The sequence below is a fragment of the Sus scrofa genome, chromosome 10 (assembly GCF_054392235.1).
Source record: "Sus scrofa isolate SSC_HxYL_T2T_F1_AM1 chromosome 10, Sscrofa_HxYL_maternal_Yorkshire_Landrace_v2.0, whole genome shotgun sequence".
Taxonomy (NCBI): Eukaryota; Metazoa; Chordata; class Mammalia; order Artiodactyla; family Suidae; genus Sus; species Sus scrofa.
This window is the reverse complement of record NC_139392.1, coordinates 69,149,801-69,167,282: the sequence shown is the minus strand read 5'-3', so window position 1 is coordinate 69,167,282 and position 17,482 is coordinate 69,149,801. Positions and strand designations below refer to the sequence as shown.

At 40.4% G+C, this 17,482-nt stretch overlaps 1 protein-coding gene across 22 annotated transcripts in view; it reads left to right on the top strand.

Moving 5' to 3' along the window:
• ARHGAP12 (Rho GTPase activating protein 12) overlaps positions 1–10,828 on the top strand; it is a 118,612-nt gene extending 107,784 nt beyond the window's left edge. For 21 of the 22 annotated variants that reach the window (XM_021064804.2, XM_084980089.1, XM_021064803.2 and 18 more), the window contains 7 exons: positions 770–872; positions 2,699–2,815; positions 4,463–4,561; positions 6,907–6,984; positions 7,086–7,220; positions 7,458–7,560; positions 8,409–10,828. In XM_021064804.2, coding sequence (XP_020920463.1) covers positions 770–872; positions 2,699–2,815; positions 4,463–4,561; positions 6,907–6,984; positions 7,086–7,220; positions 7,458–7,560; positions 8,409–8,583 — 810 coding nt within the window. In that variant the 3' untranslated portion in view covers positions 8,584–10,828. Of the gene's footprint in view, positions 1–769; positions 1,058–2,490; positions 2,816–4,462; positions 4,562–6,906; positions 6,985–7,085; positions 7,221–7,457; positions 7,561–8,408 lie in introns of all 22 variants that reach the window. The other variant, XR_014817834.1, reaches the window with a different exon arrangement.
• The last annotated feature ends 6,654 nt before the right edge of the window (positions 10,829–17,482 follow it).

Here is a 17,482-nt window from a genome sequence, read left to right as displayed (position 1 = left end):
TTTGGAATGACTGGCCAATGGGGACCCGCTCTAGTGCGAGGCACAGAGAACTCTACCCAGTATTCTGTGATCGTCTGTGTGGGAAAAGAATCTGGAAGAGAATGGATGTATACATATCTGAATCACTTTGTTGTACAGAAGAAATTGTCACAACATTATAGATTAACTAAAACAAAACTTCAAAAAAATGGAGAAACAATGACCTTAGGCTCTGAATGAGCTATGGGCTTTTTTTCAATCCCTGACATCTATGGGTCTGTGACTAGTGATGAACTATTGGCACGAAGTGCAGTTTTAGAAGACTGCTGGTGTGAAACAGTCTGTGGGCCTTTGCTATTTAGCTTTACTTTGTACTGTTAACCAGAAATGTTACTGCTGTTGCTGACATGTTGATCACAATGAGATAGCCTGATCATCAGTACAAACCCATTATCCTGTGAATTATCAGTAATTTTTTCTTTATTGAAATTCAGAATTAATGCCATCGATGGGGGGGTATTTGTAAAGATTTATCAGGTCTAAATCATACATCCCTGCATATGAATTGGTTCCCTAAAATCATTTGGAAGAGTCGATTACTGGTCTTTCTAAGAATTGTATCTAAAATAACATCAAAAATAGTATGTGTTTGGACTTCCCTGGTGGTGGTGGCTCAGCGGGTTAAGGATCCAGCATTGTTACCGCTGTGGAACTGGATTCAATCCCTGGCCCAGGAACTTTCACAGGTGTGGCTAAAAAATAATGTGTTTGGAAAACCTCTAACCCACAGGTGGTAGAACCTGATGAAGCAATTGAAGAGGAGACACCAGACTCACCAGGAATAGAAAAGCACGATAGAGAAAAGGACCATAAGGACCCGAAGAAATTTCGTTGTAAGTTTTTCTTTCTCTGGTTTGCTGGTGGTTTAAGTGACCTTATACTCTTAGCTCCTCAAAGATGTAAACAAGAAGCTGAGTACCACCTCCAGTGTTTCAAGAGTTGTAAAATGGAAGTTCCCATCATGGCTTAGCAGTAACGAACCCAACCAGTATCCATGAGTATGCAGGTTCGATCCCTGGTCTTGCTCCGTGGGTTAAGGATCCTGCATTGCTGTGAACTGTTGTGTAGGTCACAGACTCAGCTTGGATCCTGGGTTGCTGTGGCTGTAGGCTGGCAGCTCAGCTCTGATTTGACTTCTAGCCTGGGAACCTCCATATGCTGCAGGTGCAGCCCTAAAAAGACCAAAAAAAAAAAAAAAAAAAAAAGAGTTGTAAGGTGAAGTAGTTGCAACCTTGGTGTTCTCTCACCTCTTTAACTCTTCATCTTTCAGCTTTAGCATGTGCACCTCATGACGTTGTATTCATGTTAAGATACTGTGATACTTTTTCAAGAGAAAAAAATGCACACAACACAATGTACTTCTTTTGAGGACTCTAGGAAGCTGAACTTTATTGATGGAAAAAATATATAATTAAGATTCTCGACTAACTCTTAGACTTTAAGTAAGAAGTCCAAAGTTGTGGGATAAGTCCCACAGTTCCTTCCTGGGCCTTTGACTGGGGTGCATCTCTGCAGGTAGCTGCATGTGTTTCATCTCCAGATCACATATACATACAGGACCAGAGAAACACCTGCAGTTTTAAGGATTGTGTTTTCTAACACTGGCCCCTTGTGAATAACATGGTTCAAATAGGCCATTAGCCATGACTCTGAACTTTGTTAAATCCAGTTTAAACAAATCCACATTTAACTGAGAACTTTATGGGTCTTCATATGAACTGAATGATTAGACCATTGGTTCTCCCACATACTAATGAACTTAGCATGCCATCATACCACAGTGTAAACCAGGAAATTTTTATTTTAGTTCTTTACTAATAGTATTTGTGCTCTCAGCTTTCTTCAAATATGTTATTTTCAAGAAATTGACTTTTTGAATTTTTGTTAGTGTTAACTGAAAAACTAATCAGGTCTGCAGGCAATGTAGAAATTGGGGTGGTACTATCCTTAACTCAGAGTAGGGATACTTATGATGAGTCTAGCTTGAAGTGCAAATAATTGTGGGTATGTACACAGGTATAGCCCTCGACTCCTAGTTCAGTAAGGACAGGGAACGGTAGGGATTTTGCTTACATTTTATAGGAATGTTTATTCTTGCTGGGCATTTTACCTTCTGAAACTAATGGAGAGTCCAAGACTATTAGTATCATTTGTGATCAATTAGAGTAACTTAGGGATGTCTTGGCACATTTACCAAAGAAGGCACAGTCTGTGGTCTGTGTTTAGTGATAAAAATGAAATGTTTTGTTGGGTTTGTCACTTTGAAATTGGGTCTTTTGTTTTTTAAAAAAATTTTTTTATTACAGTTGATGGGTCTTTGTTTGTTTGCTTTTTAGGGCCACACTTGTGGCATACGGAAGTTCCCAGTTGGAGCTACAGCTGCCGGCCTATACCACAGCCACAGCAGTGCAGGATCCAAGCCACGTCTGTGACCTATACCACAGCTCACAGCAATGCCGGATCCTTAACCCCCTGACAATGGGAACTCCTGTGTTTGATTCTTCATGTGTTACTCTTAAACCATATTAAAGTTAGAATAACTTAATTTGCATATTGTGGTTTTTATGTATGAGATTCATATATTTTGAGTGCTAGGTGGAAAAATTTTCATCAAAAAAGTCTTCATTTTATGAAATGCCTAACATCTGTCTGTTTTAAGCCACAAAAGTCTCTAGCATAGATTCTTCAGAACAGAAAAAAACCAAGAAAAACTTAAAGAAGTTTCTTACACGACGCCCCACTTTGCAAGCTGTTCGTGAAAAAGGTTATATTAAAGGTAGGTAGAAATGATGTTTATAATAATGAGCTTTGGCCAAAATCAGAAATAAGGCATTTTAAATTAAAAGCTGAAAAATTTCCAAACAGTGAATGTCTTCTTATTCTTTATTTGTAAAGTTATCAGATCTAGTGATTAAAATACATTTGAGTAATTAAAATTGATTTTTTTGATGCACATGAAGAGTTTTAACTAAAGCATTGATGAACAAGGCATGAATACCAAATTAGGTTTTTAGAAACTCTGTACCAGGGGAACTTTGTGGGTGTGATGGAATGGGTGCCAGATTTTTAGAAGACATGACAATAAAGATTTTTAGTTTTACGATGCACTGATGAGAAGAAATTGGATAAATAAGTGGAGAGAAAGAAGAAAAATAATGAGCAATTTTATTCTTAATTTTTGTCTTTACTTCTCATTTAAGGTAATTTAAAAATTAGTGTAAAGTGTTTTTTCCTAATGAATTTTTACATTTTTTTTCATGTATAACAGCCATAATGCAGTAACAGGATTTTTTCTTAAAGGAAAGTATTTCTTAAAAATCACATATACTTGTACATCTCTTTAGTTCTTACAAGCGTATTTAATTTCAAAGGTAAAATTTTCTAATACATGACTCAAAATGAAAATGTAGGAAAAGGTACCATAATATATACCATATATATTATAGCTGTCTTTGATTATGAAGTTCCTAACAAAGTCCATGGCTGGAATATCTGTTGGCAGAGCATCTAAATTAAAATACACAAATGACTTTCATTTAAAAGATACTTGAAACTTTTAGGCAGAGTTCTGCTAATTAAGTGGTTCACATTAGCAGCCTTAAAGAGTTAAGGTTAAACAGGCAGCCCCAGATCATGCATGTGAATTTAGCATACTGAGCTTAGAAAGCCTACAAACAAATAGAAAGTGCTGCTAACTTGTTCATCAGGCCTTTCAGTGAGAAATATAAACTGTTACCACTTTCTGGTGTTGATCATCTGCTTCAAATCCTGTATCTATTTGTTTGTTTTCCTGAATATTTAGCACCAGTGTGGAATTTCCCAACTGTTGGGTTGAAAGATTACTAGGACAGATTTTGATGTATTTTATGGTCACACAGCATGTTTAAAAAATATTTGGACATCTGCTACACGGTAGGCCTGAGGCTAGGCACTGTGAATATCTCTTGGTGTTCAGGAATTCCAGGGTCCCTGCCCATATGAAACTTATGTAGACATGAGAGGTGGACAGAATGATTGAGGGTACTGATGCCTTCCATGAATACTCCCTAAAACAGAGTGACTGGAATTGGAGTACCTTAGGGTGGTCAGGGGTTCTTCTAAGGAGGTGACATTTCAACTGAGGCTGCGAGTCAAGAGGAGGAGCTCTGTTTGGAGGCTGGGGATTGTGGGGATGGAGTAGAAAGCAAGAAGGGAGCCGGACGGGAGGGAGTTGTGTGGCTGGTGGAGCTTGGTCCAGGAGGAAGACAACTCGGAATGGAATTGGAGGAGGCAGGCAGGGTGCAGGTCAGACAGCCGTGTGTCATGGTAGTGTCTTCATGCAGGGATGTCTTCTACCCGCCCTGAATGGTTTTAGCCATTTTGTGAACGGAATTTTAGCCAGGTGACCGTTTTTTTTTTGTTTTTTTTTTTAAATCTTTTTCAGATCAGGTATTTGGAGCCAATCTTGCTAATCTGTGTCAGAGAGAGAACAGCACAGTGCCAAAATTTGTGAAGTTGTGCATTGAACATGTTGAAGAATATGGTAAGAAAATGATTTTTTAAAAAGTGTTAAATAAGCACACCAACCCATTGTATTCCTATGAAAATCCCTAGGAATTTTTGTGATTTTTGAATGGTGTACAGAAGTTCTTTATAGTTGTGAATTATCAAGAAAACATCTTTTTTTTTTTTTTTTGGTCTTTTTGCCATTTCTTGGGTCTCTCCCTTGCCATATGGAGGTTCCCCAGGCTAGTGGTCGAATTGGAGCTATATCTGCCGGCCTACACCACAGCCACAGCAACACGGGATCCGAGCTGCGTCTGCAACCTACACCACAGCTCACGGCAATGCTGGATCCTTAACCCACTGAGCAAGGCCAGGGATTGAACCCACAACCTCATGGTTCCTAGTTGGATTCGTTAACCCCTGAGCCACGACGGGAACTCCAAGAAAAGCATCTTTTTTTTCCCCCCAAAAAAACCTTACATTTGTGTACTGTTTCAAATTAAGAGCTTTGCAGTCAACTATTGAATGTTCAGTACTTATGATTGATTAAGCATATGGTATTCCTTGAAGCCATTTGGAGATGGCATTTGCTTAAAATGAAGAAGGTAGTGATTATGAACCTGTGTTTACTAAGAAATGACTTGACATTTTGGCGCAGTGGTTAACGAATCCGACTAGGAACCCTGAGGTTGCGGGTTCGGTCCCTGCCCTTGCTCGGTGGGTTAACGATCCGACGTTGTTGTGAGCTGTGGTGTAGGTTGCAGACACGGCTCGGATCCAGCGTTGCTGTGTCTCTGGCGTAGGCTGGTGGCTGCAGCTCTGATTCAACCCCTAGCCTGGGAACCTCCATATGCCGCGGGAGCAGCCCAAGAAATAGCAAAAAAAAAAAAAAAAGAAAAAAAAAAGAAATGATTCGACAGTATAGAAGAGGTGAGAACTATATCCAGATCAACTACAAAGTGTCCCAACAGACACATCCTCTTTATGTCATTTCCTGTGAAACAAGGCTTAAAGGAATTTCTGTTTTGGTTAATTTTAACATGTTTTTAATACATATGCTAGCTTTTACTTTGTTTTGTTTTTGGTTTTGGCTGCACCCTCCACATATGCAAGTACCCAGTGATTGAATCCTTGCCACAGCAGTGACTGGAGCTGCTTCAGTGACAATGCCGGATCCTAATCCTGCTGTGCCACAAAAGAGCTCCCTATACTGGCTTTTAAAATAATAGTGTCTCGGAGTTCTCGTTGTGGCGCAGTAGTTAACAAATCGGACTAGGAACCATGAGGTTGCGGGTTCAATCCCTGGCCTCGCTCAGTAGGTTAAGGATCCGGCGTTGCCGTGAGCGGTGATGTGGGTCGCAGAAGCGGCTCAGATCCTGCATTGCTGTAGCTCTGGCGTAGGCCGGTGGCTACAGCTCTGATTAGACCCCTAGCCTGGGAACCTCCATATGCCATGGCTGCAGCCCTAGGAGGACAAAAAAATAAAAAATATAAAAATGACAGTATCTTAGAGTTCCCTGGTAGCTCAGTGAGTTAAAGATCCAGCTTTGTCACTGCTGTGACTTGATTTCAATCCCTGGCTCAGGAACTTCCACATGCCACAGCCGTGGCCAAAAAATAGGACAGTATCTAACTATATTCACATTAATTTATATCAGTATATTATCAACAACATCTTGTATAATTAAAATATTGGCATAATAGGTAATTTCTGCCAGTCACAGATCTCTTCTCTGACCCTTGTCACTGAGACAGCAGAGGCGCCATGACCCTTGCCTTTATTGGAAGTTAAATGAATAGATCATGTTAAGTGTATGCATCATTATAATTTATTGAATCTGAATTTTGGGGCTACATTGTGTGAATTTCAGATGATTCTATCCCATATGTAAAAAATTAATGTTGTATTAAGTTGTCAGTTGTTCTTATAGAATGGTTATTTTAGTTGCTGTCTTGTTTATTTATTACAAGCACTTAATATGACACTTTTCAGAGAGTGCCTTCATATGTGCATTTACATTATTAATGATGTTCAAAGAAACAGGTGGGCAGATTTTATCTACTGGCTCCCTTTACCTTTTGAATTATCCTCAGGTGTTTGCTGAAGTTTATCTTAAATTGCTAGTATTTCAAGTCTGAGATGATTTCCTTGAGATGATCCACAAACTACATGATAAACAAAGTAGATTTGTGGCCGTTTATTGAATAATTCAGAGTGAATCTCTATCCCTCTCTCCCTGCTGAGCATCTATAAAAAGCCATTTAGAGGAAGAGTAATTTTATTTTAGGCGGATGTTAATAAATAAGAATTGCAGATCATGAAAGCATCCTTAGAAGAGGCCAAAAAGTACTTTAAACATAAAATTATCATTTGTCTCTTAGGGTTGGACATTGATGGTATATACAGAGTCAGTGGCAACCTTGCAGTGATCCAGAAGCTGAGATTTGCAGTCAATCATGGTAAGATCACTCCCCCTTGTTGTATACAAAACAGCCAATCATAATTGTTAGAATCTTTTTAAAATAATTGCAAAAAATTTTTCGTTCCTACTGTTTTCCAGATGAGAAGTTGGACTTGAATGATAGTAAATGGGAAGATATTCACGTCATCACTGGAGCGCTCAAGATGTTTTTCCGAGAATTACCAGAACCTCTCTTTACATTTAATCATTTTAATGATTTTGTGAATGCAATTAGTAAGTATCTAATTGCACTCGATTTTTTTCCCCCTGGATGTTGAAAATCCTTTGTCTAGATTAAGTTGCTACAGTTGCATTTGGTCTTTTAAACTAGTTATTTCAAAGGGTTGCTTTACTCCAGAAATTTCATATATGACCACCAGATGTCACTGTGTATCACCAAATGTCAGGTTCCAAAATAATGTCCCTGCCTTCAGTCTGGTGCAGAGCCTCCAGCTATTGTTTTTTTTTCAGAACAAGAACCAAGACAGCGTGTCTCTGCTGTGAAGGACCTCATCAGACAGCTGCCAAAGCCCAATCAGGACACGATGCAGATTCTGTTCAGACATCTCAAAAGGTGGGGATCTCTGCACAAAAGAGGAGGAGTAGTCTGGGAGAGAGGGAAGGTTGGAGGGCTGCACAGGTGTGGGACGTGCGTGGTGCAGGACCCCTGGCCCAGGGTCACACAGACCCAGGCTCACAGCTCAGCCATGCCGTCTGCTGTCTTTGGAATGCAGGAAAGCTAACTTCTTTGAGCCCCAGTTCCTCATAGGTAAAATGGTTTGGTATGAAGAATACATTCAAGTAGATTTAAAATAGGAGGCATTTATAGCAGGCCCAGCACGGAGTAAGTGTTCAGAAGTCGTTGCTAAAGTTAATTATTTTGAAGATGAGGTTGGTGATTTAAGTGAGGACTATTCAGTTACCTTAAAGTAAAGCCATCATAGGTCTAAGTCAGTCTACAGTTAAGCTAAAACTTCTGTTGGAAAGAACACAAGATTACTAAAATAAATGAGCACAGCATGAGAAATTTATTAAAAAAAAAAAAAAAGGATAAAATGAGTAAAATTGGAAGTTGAATCTCTGTGCCTTTCTTAGATTTTCTCCTTGTCAACCCAGCGGAGAAATCATTGTTACCTGAATTGTAGCATGTATTCAAATCTATGTCTTATTTTAAACACTTAGCTGAAGTATCATACATTTAAAGTTGGTGAGGCTGTGTATAATTACACCTTTCAGCTATGTTTACCCACAAGAAAGCTTCCCCGTGCCATTCGAACTGAGTTCTACTCGGGTAGTTTATATGTACCTTAGGAAATGAGCATTATTTCTCTTTTCAAAATGCAAACTGTCCATATTTACAATACTATTTGAAGAATTTTCCCTGATTTTTACTCTCTCGTAACAACTTTTTGTTTCCCTTAGAGTGATAGAAAATGGCGAAAGGAACCGCATGACCTACCAGAGTATAGCGATTGTTTTTGGTCCCACTCTGTTAAAGCCAGAGAAGGAGACTGGTAACATAGCGGTTCATACTGTCTACCAAAATCAGATTGTGGAATTAATTCTTCTGGAAATAAATTCCATCTTCGGACGTTGACTCTTACTGAAGACAACCTGTGGACTAGAAGCCGGATTTCATCAGCTTTCAGATCCTTAGACGTGACGTATTTTATTTTTGGACCAAGCAGTGACTGATTTTGCACTTTTTTGAGGGATCAGAAGGGAATGGGAGAGTCCAGATGGATGTGTGTTAGGCCCTCATATTTGCTGCTTTGTTGCGAGTTGATAGAACTGTGTGTACTTTTGAATTAATTTTCTCCTGAATGTTTTGCATTTCATACTCTGAATTTCAGCAAAATTCCAAACTTGCAATTCTCACCAGTCATATACACTGGAGAATTTGGTAAGAATACTAGATTTTTTTTTTTTTTCTTTCCCCTCCTTAAACTGGAAAATATAGAGTTTCTTCTCACGATTGGATAGGTTCATCACCCATTGGAAGAGGACTCACTATCAATTCTTTTGAAAACGCTCCTGGGCATTTTAAGCAACATGAAGTATCTCTGTTTTGAAACCTGTGTATTTCTTTTTCAGGGTGTCTGCATGCAGTGGCATTGTAAGTGCTAGGACCCCTGATAACCCAGGCGTGAGCCCTTGGTGAAGGCTTGCTGCCCTTTGCCGTGTCTCCTTCCTGGATATCTTAGTTGCTTGTTTGGGCAGCACACTAATTAATAGTACTGAAAACACTGTGATAAACTGGAGTTTAATTTAGCATATAGCCAGTGCAGGGTATCTGGGGGCTGTCCGTGCTACCCTGACTCGTAGCTAACAATCCTAATTATACCTAGTGCCATACTGACTTCTTGGTAATGACCCTGTGGAAACCACCGTGATTTGATGTAAATACAGGCTCAAGACTCACCATCCTCCAGCTTCTGTATATAATTGTGTTGTATAGTCTCAGAGTACATTCTAACCCTCCGTGTCTAATCACGGTATCGGTAATCTTCTCCGTGAATCTTAGGTTTCCTCCAGAAATAGGCCGTTATTTGAGAAAGTTGACGGTGTGCACTTTCAGACTTTAATTACATTTCCAGGCAAATCACTGTAATGCAAATGGTACTGGAAAAATAACTGAATAGACTTGCTAAATGGTAAATGCACTACAAGAGGAACCTTTTAGATTATTTAATATGTACAGAATACATTAGAAAAAAAATTTATTACAGAATTCTAACTCTGCAGTCTGAATAGTGGAAAACCCTATGTAAATCAGATGGCTGTCAGATCGAAAATGACTTTGCTAAATTTGAGAATTTCTTTTTACATGACTAATGTAGAGTGGTTTGTATAATAAAACAGGGTTTGGCAGGTTTTGTTACAGAGAGCATGGTCTGCTGAAGATTTTTTAAAATGTATTTTTCTAGATTAACTGCTGTATATGAAATGTCTAATCTGAATAAAGAAAGCTATAAGAGGTTTAGAGATTTTTTTCCATCGGAAACGTGCATTTTGGTTTTTAATTTTTTTTTTGTTTGTTTTTGCATTGACTGGCACACTCTTATACCTCATTTTTAAAAAGTCAACGGAATCCAATATTTCCTGTGGCAAATATGTTTTCTTCATTTCACACCTTTTCTGCTCCCGCCACACCAGGGCCCCCTCCACCCGCCCCCACCCCTGCCCCCACTCTTTACTTCTTCATCAATATTTGAAAAAGGATGATTTGTAACCAGGACTCTTTTTCTTAGGGTTGCTTTTTTAATTTACCAATTGCCTTCCTCGGGAACAAATATTTTTTTTGTATGATCCGTCTAAAAACCTCTCACCTGAGTTTATGGTGAAACTGTTTTGTGTTGTTGTGGTCTTGTTAAATTGGTAACAAACCAAGCTACCTGACCGCTGTGGGAAAGTAGATTGGGGAGGAAGAAAAAACCCCCAGGGTGAGAATGTTTATATTTGCCTAAAGATGTCCTTAACAATACACAGTATGCTTTAGGCCTGGCCTATGTAGTGATTGTATGCCAGAAATGCAGTTATACTCAGATCAGTGATGTTCTCTCTCTTGGTAGTTTTGAACATATCAAAGATTAAAATTGTCCTGTGTTTCTTGTTTCAAAGCACACACGTGTATGTGAAGTCTTAAGTGTTTTATTAGCCTACAGCTAATCAGCTTATTGTAATATTGTGTGTACAATGAGATCAATGTTTTGTGTTTTCATCCTTTGTGAATTAAAAATTCTCACTTGTTTTTTTTTTTTTTTGTAGTAACAAAACCAGTAATATTTTCTGGTCTTGACAGCTTGATTTTTAGTAGAAAATATATTAAAGGCTGAAATAAATTGTCAGTGGAATTTCATTTCCTAATAGGCTTTCCTTCACAGTGTCATTAAAAAAAAGTATTGGAAATGGCAAGAAAAAAGTATATTCAAATATGTTACAGTGTTCCAACAGAAGGAAAATAATTACCTTTTAAATTTTACAGCAGTAAGAAAGTTTACTTTTTACTCTGGAAAATGTAATTATGAACTACCTCTGAGAGAAAAAAAATGTTACCTTTTTAGATAGAGGGGAATCTATAGATCCCCCCCACCCGGTGTGAAAAGCACAAATGGAATGATTCAGCCAAACTTTGAGCCCAGGCGGTGGTGTTGTACACACATTCACACACATATATGTGTAAGTAGATGTGCTTGTCATTGCTTAACAAACATGAAAACTCATCAGTGATATCAATGGCGGGTGCTCAAAAGCTTGGTTTTATCCCAGGCTTCTTTGTAAGCCTGAAATATTAGATACTAAGATAGCAGTGAGAGGGGAAAAAGTTATTCCATAATTGTGCCAAGAGATTTTTTTCTCCAGTATCTTTAAGCAGTAAAAAAAAATACACAGAGGAGCTCCTGTCATGGTGCAGTGGGTTAGGAATCCAACTGCAGTCGCTCAGGTCATTGCTGCGTCTTGGGTTCAATCCCCAGCTGGGCACAGTAAGTTAAAAGATCTGGTGTTGCTGCAGCTGTAGCTCAGATTTGATCCCTGGTCCAGGAACTTCCATATGCCATGGGTGTAGCTATTAAAAAAAAAAAAATACACAGAGGAGCCTACAACATTGTTATTTTAGTAAAGAAGAATAATCAAATGGACCTCACGTTCTCACTGGTCTTAGGAAAGTCAACTGGTCAAATACTGCATCTACATAGAGAGTTGAAAACAGGTAGAAAATAAAATTTTATTGAGTTTACTGGTCTCTGAACTCCAGCCCTCAGCTCTTTTATAGAAAGCGGGTCTCTAGTTTGAGACAGAGAAGGTGTTTTAAGTAGAGAGTTCAGCCTGTATATTAGAGAGACAGGGCATTGTTTCTGGGTTTCTTCGTTTGTTTTTTAAAAACAGTATTCCAGTATAACTAATACAGTGGCGCTCATTTGCAACTTTGGTTTGAAACAAACAAACAAAAGGCAAAGAGGCTGCAAGACAGAATCAGCAGTCTTCCGTGATGGTGATTAGAATCTGTTGGAAATTCACAAGCCGTAAACCCAGGCCCAGCAGAGTCAGACACAGCGTTGGCGGGAAGGGGGAGGCGCAGAATCTTAATGAGACCTTCTCTAGCTACTAAAGACCCGAGTTCTCCCGGAGAATCTCAATTAGGCTTCTCAACTGAAGTTTTGTGGACCAGGGGTGGCTCTAAATACATTCAGCTGGATTGAGCTTTTTACAAATTAGCCTTATGTGAATATGGCACTTAAATGAACTCTTTCATTTCCTTCATTGCTTCCCTTCTCCCACAGGGGGGAAGAAAGAAAGAAAAAAGCACTTTCACGGTCCTCATAAACAGAGTCCTTCCAGAACAAGGTAACAAACAAACCACTACACTGCGAATTTGGGAAAGGTTGGTTTCTTACCTTTTTTCCTGAACGCTCCCGTGTCTTTGTTTTACTTCCTCTTTCAACATTTTCCGAAGAGCGGTCTTTGGTAAAGATTTTAGTTATTAGGGAGTTCCCATTATGCTCAGTGGAAAAACCCCCATGAGGATTTGAGTTCAGTCCTCGGCCTCACTCAGTGGGTTAAGGATCCCGTGTTGCCGTGAGCTGTGGCGTAGGTCGAAGATGCAGCTCAGATCCTTAGTTGCTGTGGCTGTGATGTAGGCCAGCAGCTGCAACTCCGGTTTGACCCCTATCCTGGGAACCTCCATATGCCACAGGTACGGCCCTAAAAAGAAAAAAAAAAAATTAGTTATTAATATCTGGAGCCAGATCTTCCAGGCAGTTCTAATAGTTGTGGCTTAAGTAGGACTGAAACTTGTCTTGAGCCTTGTAAACCTTGTAAAGTTGTTGAAATCTGTGCTGACCTCAGAATGACAAGTGACGCCTGGAAGTTAGGACAGCAGAAGTTAGGACAGCAGGAAGGTCAGGGTAGGGACTTAGGGACGAGTGAAGATTCAGCATAGTGTCCAGGACCTTCCTCTTTTGGGTTTTTTTTTTTTTTTTTTTAAGGGCCGAACCCGCGGCATATGGAGGTTCCCAGGCTAGGGGTTGAATCGGAGCTGTAGCTGCCAGCCTACACCACAGCCACAGCAACACCAGATCCAAGCTGCATCTGCGACCTACACCACAGCTCACAGCAATGCGGGTCCTTAACCCACTGAGCGAGTCCAAGGATTGAACCTGCCTCCTCATGGATGCTAGTCAGATTTGTTAACCGATGAGCCACGACTGGAACTTCTCTCCTGGGCATTTTTATATTTAGTCAAGAGAAATGGAAATCTTAATTAACACTCAGGTCAAACGCAAGTTTCCTTGAGTGATGAAGCAGGATAGAGCCCAGGGACGCTCACATTCGCAGTCCTACTTTCTGGCAGCCCAGAATACTTCTGAACGCCTCAAGCCTTGCCACTCGTTAGTGGCACAGAATGATAAGCCTAAGGGAAGAAGCATCCTGATGAGTTATGTTATTTCTGTGTACAGTTCATGATTCTTTTAAAGCATGTCTGGTGTATGCACGTAATATTTGAGGAAGAAATGCATAACTTGTCTGCCTATTGTGGGCTGAGTTAATTTTTCTATTTTCAGGCTGAGGTAATTTTTACTTATGGGGCATCTTACAACTTTTTGTTTTTTATGTAGTATGTTCCTCTCTTATACATATGGAGGTGGGCTGTCCCAGCAGTTGCTGTTTGCCTGGGACAGTTGCATGAGTGGCTCCTCACGCAGGCTGTATTCGGCTCATTGAGGCCCTTGTGTCCAGAGTGTCCTGATTTCCTGGGAAGGGTGGATATAGAGGAAGCCAGGACAGCTGCGTTGTCCCCCTTTTATAAGGGGGACTCCTAGTATCTTTGGATGACATAGTGCTGTGAAGTTCCCTGAATTCAACCCCTTATGTTGGGAGCCAGATCAAATGTGACTGACATCTGACCACGTCCTAGGACTGCCAGGAACAACAACTGAGCTCTTGCTTACCGTCTTGTCAGTCTTGTAAGTGACTGGAGCATGTTCACTTGGCATCCTTGGTCCCATAAAGCCAGCGTCAGACAATATGAAATTGCTGTTTTAAATAATCAGCAGGACTGTAACATCTCCCACTGAATAAGAGGTTGGGAAGAGAGTTTAATAGGAATGGTTTGGGAGTTCTTGTCGTGGCTCAGTGGTAATGAACCCAACTAGTATCCGTGAGGTTCAATTTCTAGCCTCGCTCAGTGGGTTAAGGATCTGCCCTTGCCATGAGCTGTGGTGTAGGTCACAGACATGGCTCGGATCCTGCATGGCGTGTGGCTGTGGCATAGCCCAGCAGCTGCAGCTCTGATTTGACTCCTAACCTGGGAACTTGCATAAGATATGGTACTAAAGAAAAAAGAAGAGGAAAAGAAACAATTTGCTAAGGTCCCATTTAATCAGCAAATTCAGTGAATTTGTTTTGGGCGTTTATGTGTAGTGTTTACTCGGGAGTTATAATGGTAAGCAAAACGTTCTCTCGTGTTCATAGTTTTGAGCCTGGTATTAGGACAGCTGATGTTTGTAGTTCTGAACTGAACTCACGTTGAGTAGGTGAACTGCAGTGGCTCATCTGCTGAGGCTGCACTGGGATCCGTTGCTCCATGACCAGGCAGCCTGAGTTGAGAATGATGTAGCTCTTGAGTACTTGTTGAGTTGAAGTAAGGCAAATTCTTCAAGTAAACACAGGAAATGGGGAAGGCTTTGATGAAGCATCATTTTGGTTGATTTCATTCGTTTTAATTGCGTTCTGGTTTTCTTATTTGTGCGTTTGTGTTTCTTTTTATGGCCATAATCACAGCATGTGGAAGTTCCTGGGCTAGGGGTCGGATTGGAGCTGTAGCTGCTGGCCTCCACCACAGCCACAGCAACACCAGATCTGAGCCTCATCTTCAACCTACGCCACAGCTTGCAGCAATGCTGGAACTTTAACCCACTGAGCAAGGCCAGGGATTGAACCTGTGTCCTCACAGGCACCGTATCGGGTTCTTAACCCTCTGAGCCACCACATGAACTCCAAGGTCTGGTTTTAGTCATCATGGTGTGAAGCAATGAAACGTGAAGTGGGACATTTTCATCTGAAGTGTCAGGAAGAGCATGGGTTTTACATCAGAAGTGGTCACACAAGGAATCCACAGCATTTCTGTTTGAAATTTAATTATGTGGGAAGAATTCTGGGTACATGGGGTTGGTGACCACACAGGTTTTTAGTTCCCATGTTAAAACAACAGCAGTGATAGCAAAACTAGGTAACAAGGTGCCCTCGCAACCCCCCAAAACACGAGCAGGTGGAGATGAAGCACCAGCAGCCCCACAACCTGCCAGGGTACAGTGTCTGTGAGAGAGGAACAGGGAGGAGGTGGTGGGGCAGCATCTGGGAGACATGAGGACGGGAGAACCACCTCACAACCGTCGGGACCCACGGGGCCGAGTCCCTGTTGCCCCTAGGAATTCTCAAAAGCAACTTGCCAGAGGCCCTTCCAGGATGAGGCCACACACTGAAGAGAAGTTGCTGGGGTGGAATCACGGTTGGGCAGGTCAGGGACAATAGACAAAGGAGATTGTCTAGATCAAGGTGGACAAGGCAGCAGAGCCAGGAAGTCCCAGGAATCAATGCAGAAACAACAAGAGTGAACCTGTGAAGGTAACGAAGCTTTCCTGAATCCTTTGTCCCAAACTTCAGGAAAATTAATTTTACAGAAAAAATGAACAACATAATAGCATCGAGGTCAAATCTCATGTAAAGTTATAAGCAAGAAGACTAAGTGAATAATATCTCTGTGGAGAATGAAAGCATTCCAGAAACACGTCCACAAGAGAAAACCGTATTCTTTCATTGCTCCAGGTTTTCAAGAAATGGTATAAGATATGAAAGCAACACCCAATTGGAATTGTAAGAACTAAGATGACAGAAAAAGACAACTAAGATGAAAAAACACAGGAAAGGATTAGAAATATTTCAGAATTGTGTGGGAGCTCCCATTGTGGCTCAGCGGTAATGAGCCTGACTAGTGTCCATGAGGATTCGGGTTCAATCCCTGGCCTTGCTCAGTGAGTTAAGGATCTGGTGTTACTGTGAGCTGTGGTGTAGGTCGTAGATGTGGCTTGGATCCCTCATTGCTGTGGCTGTGGCATAGGCTGGCATTTGCAGCTCTGTTTCTATTCCTAGCCTGGAAACTTCCATATGCTGCATATGCAGCCCTAAAAAGCAAACAGCAAAAAATAAAAAAAACTATTTAAAAAAAACCTTTAAATAAAAAATGACAGACCTAAAAGGTTTTTTATTTTTATTTTTATTTTTATTTTATTTTTTGTCTTTTGGCTTTTCTAGGGCCGCTCCTGCAGCATATGGAGGTTCCCAGGCTAGTGGTCTAATCGGAGCTGTAGCCACCGGCCTACACCAGAACCCCAGCAATGCAGGATCCGAGCCGCGTCTGCAACCTACACCACAGCTCATGGCAATGCCGGATCCTTAATGCACTGAGCAAGACCAGGGATCGAACCCACAACCTCAGGGTTCCTAGTCGGATTCATTGACCGGTGAGCCATGATGGGAACTCCTTAAAAGATTTTTTAAAAGGTTAAAAATGACATTGAAGTTAGGCGAAGGTCAAACATAGGATCGGTAGGAGTTCCTAAAGAAGAAATCCAAGAGAAGTGGAAGATGTTAAAAATACATCAGGAGTACTTCCCCGAATTCAGAAAAGAAATTGTATATTGAAAGAGCACCCCAAATAATTAACATTGGCCTAAAATAACCATCAATCATGCATATTCTAGTGAAGTTACTGGACTGTGAGGGAAAGTAGATCTTTTGAGCCTCTGATAAACGCATGTGATTCGTAAAGGAAATGATGAGATTATCAGAATTTTCAACAGTAACATTTTGTACCAGATGCAGATGGAGCAATATATTTAGGATCCTCAAGGAAAGAAAATCAGGAATTTTCTCTGCAACAAAAATGACTTTAAATGTATAAAAGGCACAAATTATCAGCATTTAAGAGTTCAAGAAAGACTCTTCCCATGATCCCATCTTTAAGAACTGATTATAGAACAAATTTGGGGGACATCTGCCTAAGAACTCATGGTTGAGCATTGAGTAATTGCCTAGAGAAATAAGACTGAATGAGGGCAGACGGGGAGGTTATACAGTCCTTGGTGACGGCATACACCCCAATGAATGAAGATTTAGTCCCATTATAATGAGTGGGGAGAACATATGCAAAGGATTTTTACTATTCAGTAATTGTATCAGTGCTGTTATTCTGATGGGTGTGTATGAAGTAAGAGATTAAACAAATGGCTGTTTTTGGGGTATCCTAATTCTGTCTTCCTCTGAGTCTAAGAATCAGGATTCACATTTTGGAAAAGAGTAAAAAAATTCTGTGGTCTTTAGTTTGGATTGGGAGTTTCAGTATGAAATCATGAGGTAGTTTATGTTTGTGTGTATGTGTGATCTAACTGTAGAAAGATTGCAGTTTTCTCTGGGGGACATGTTTCTGGAATGCTTTC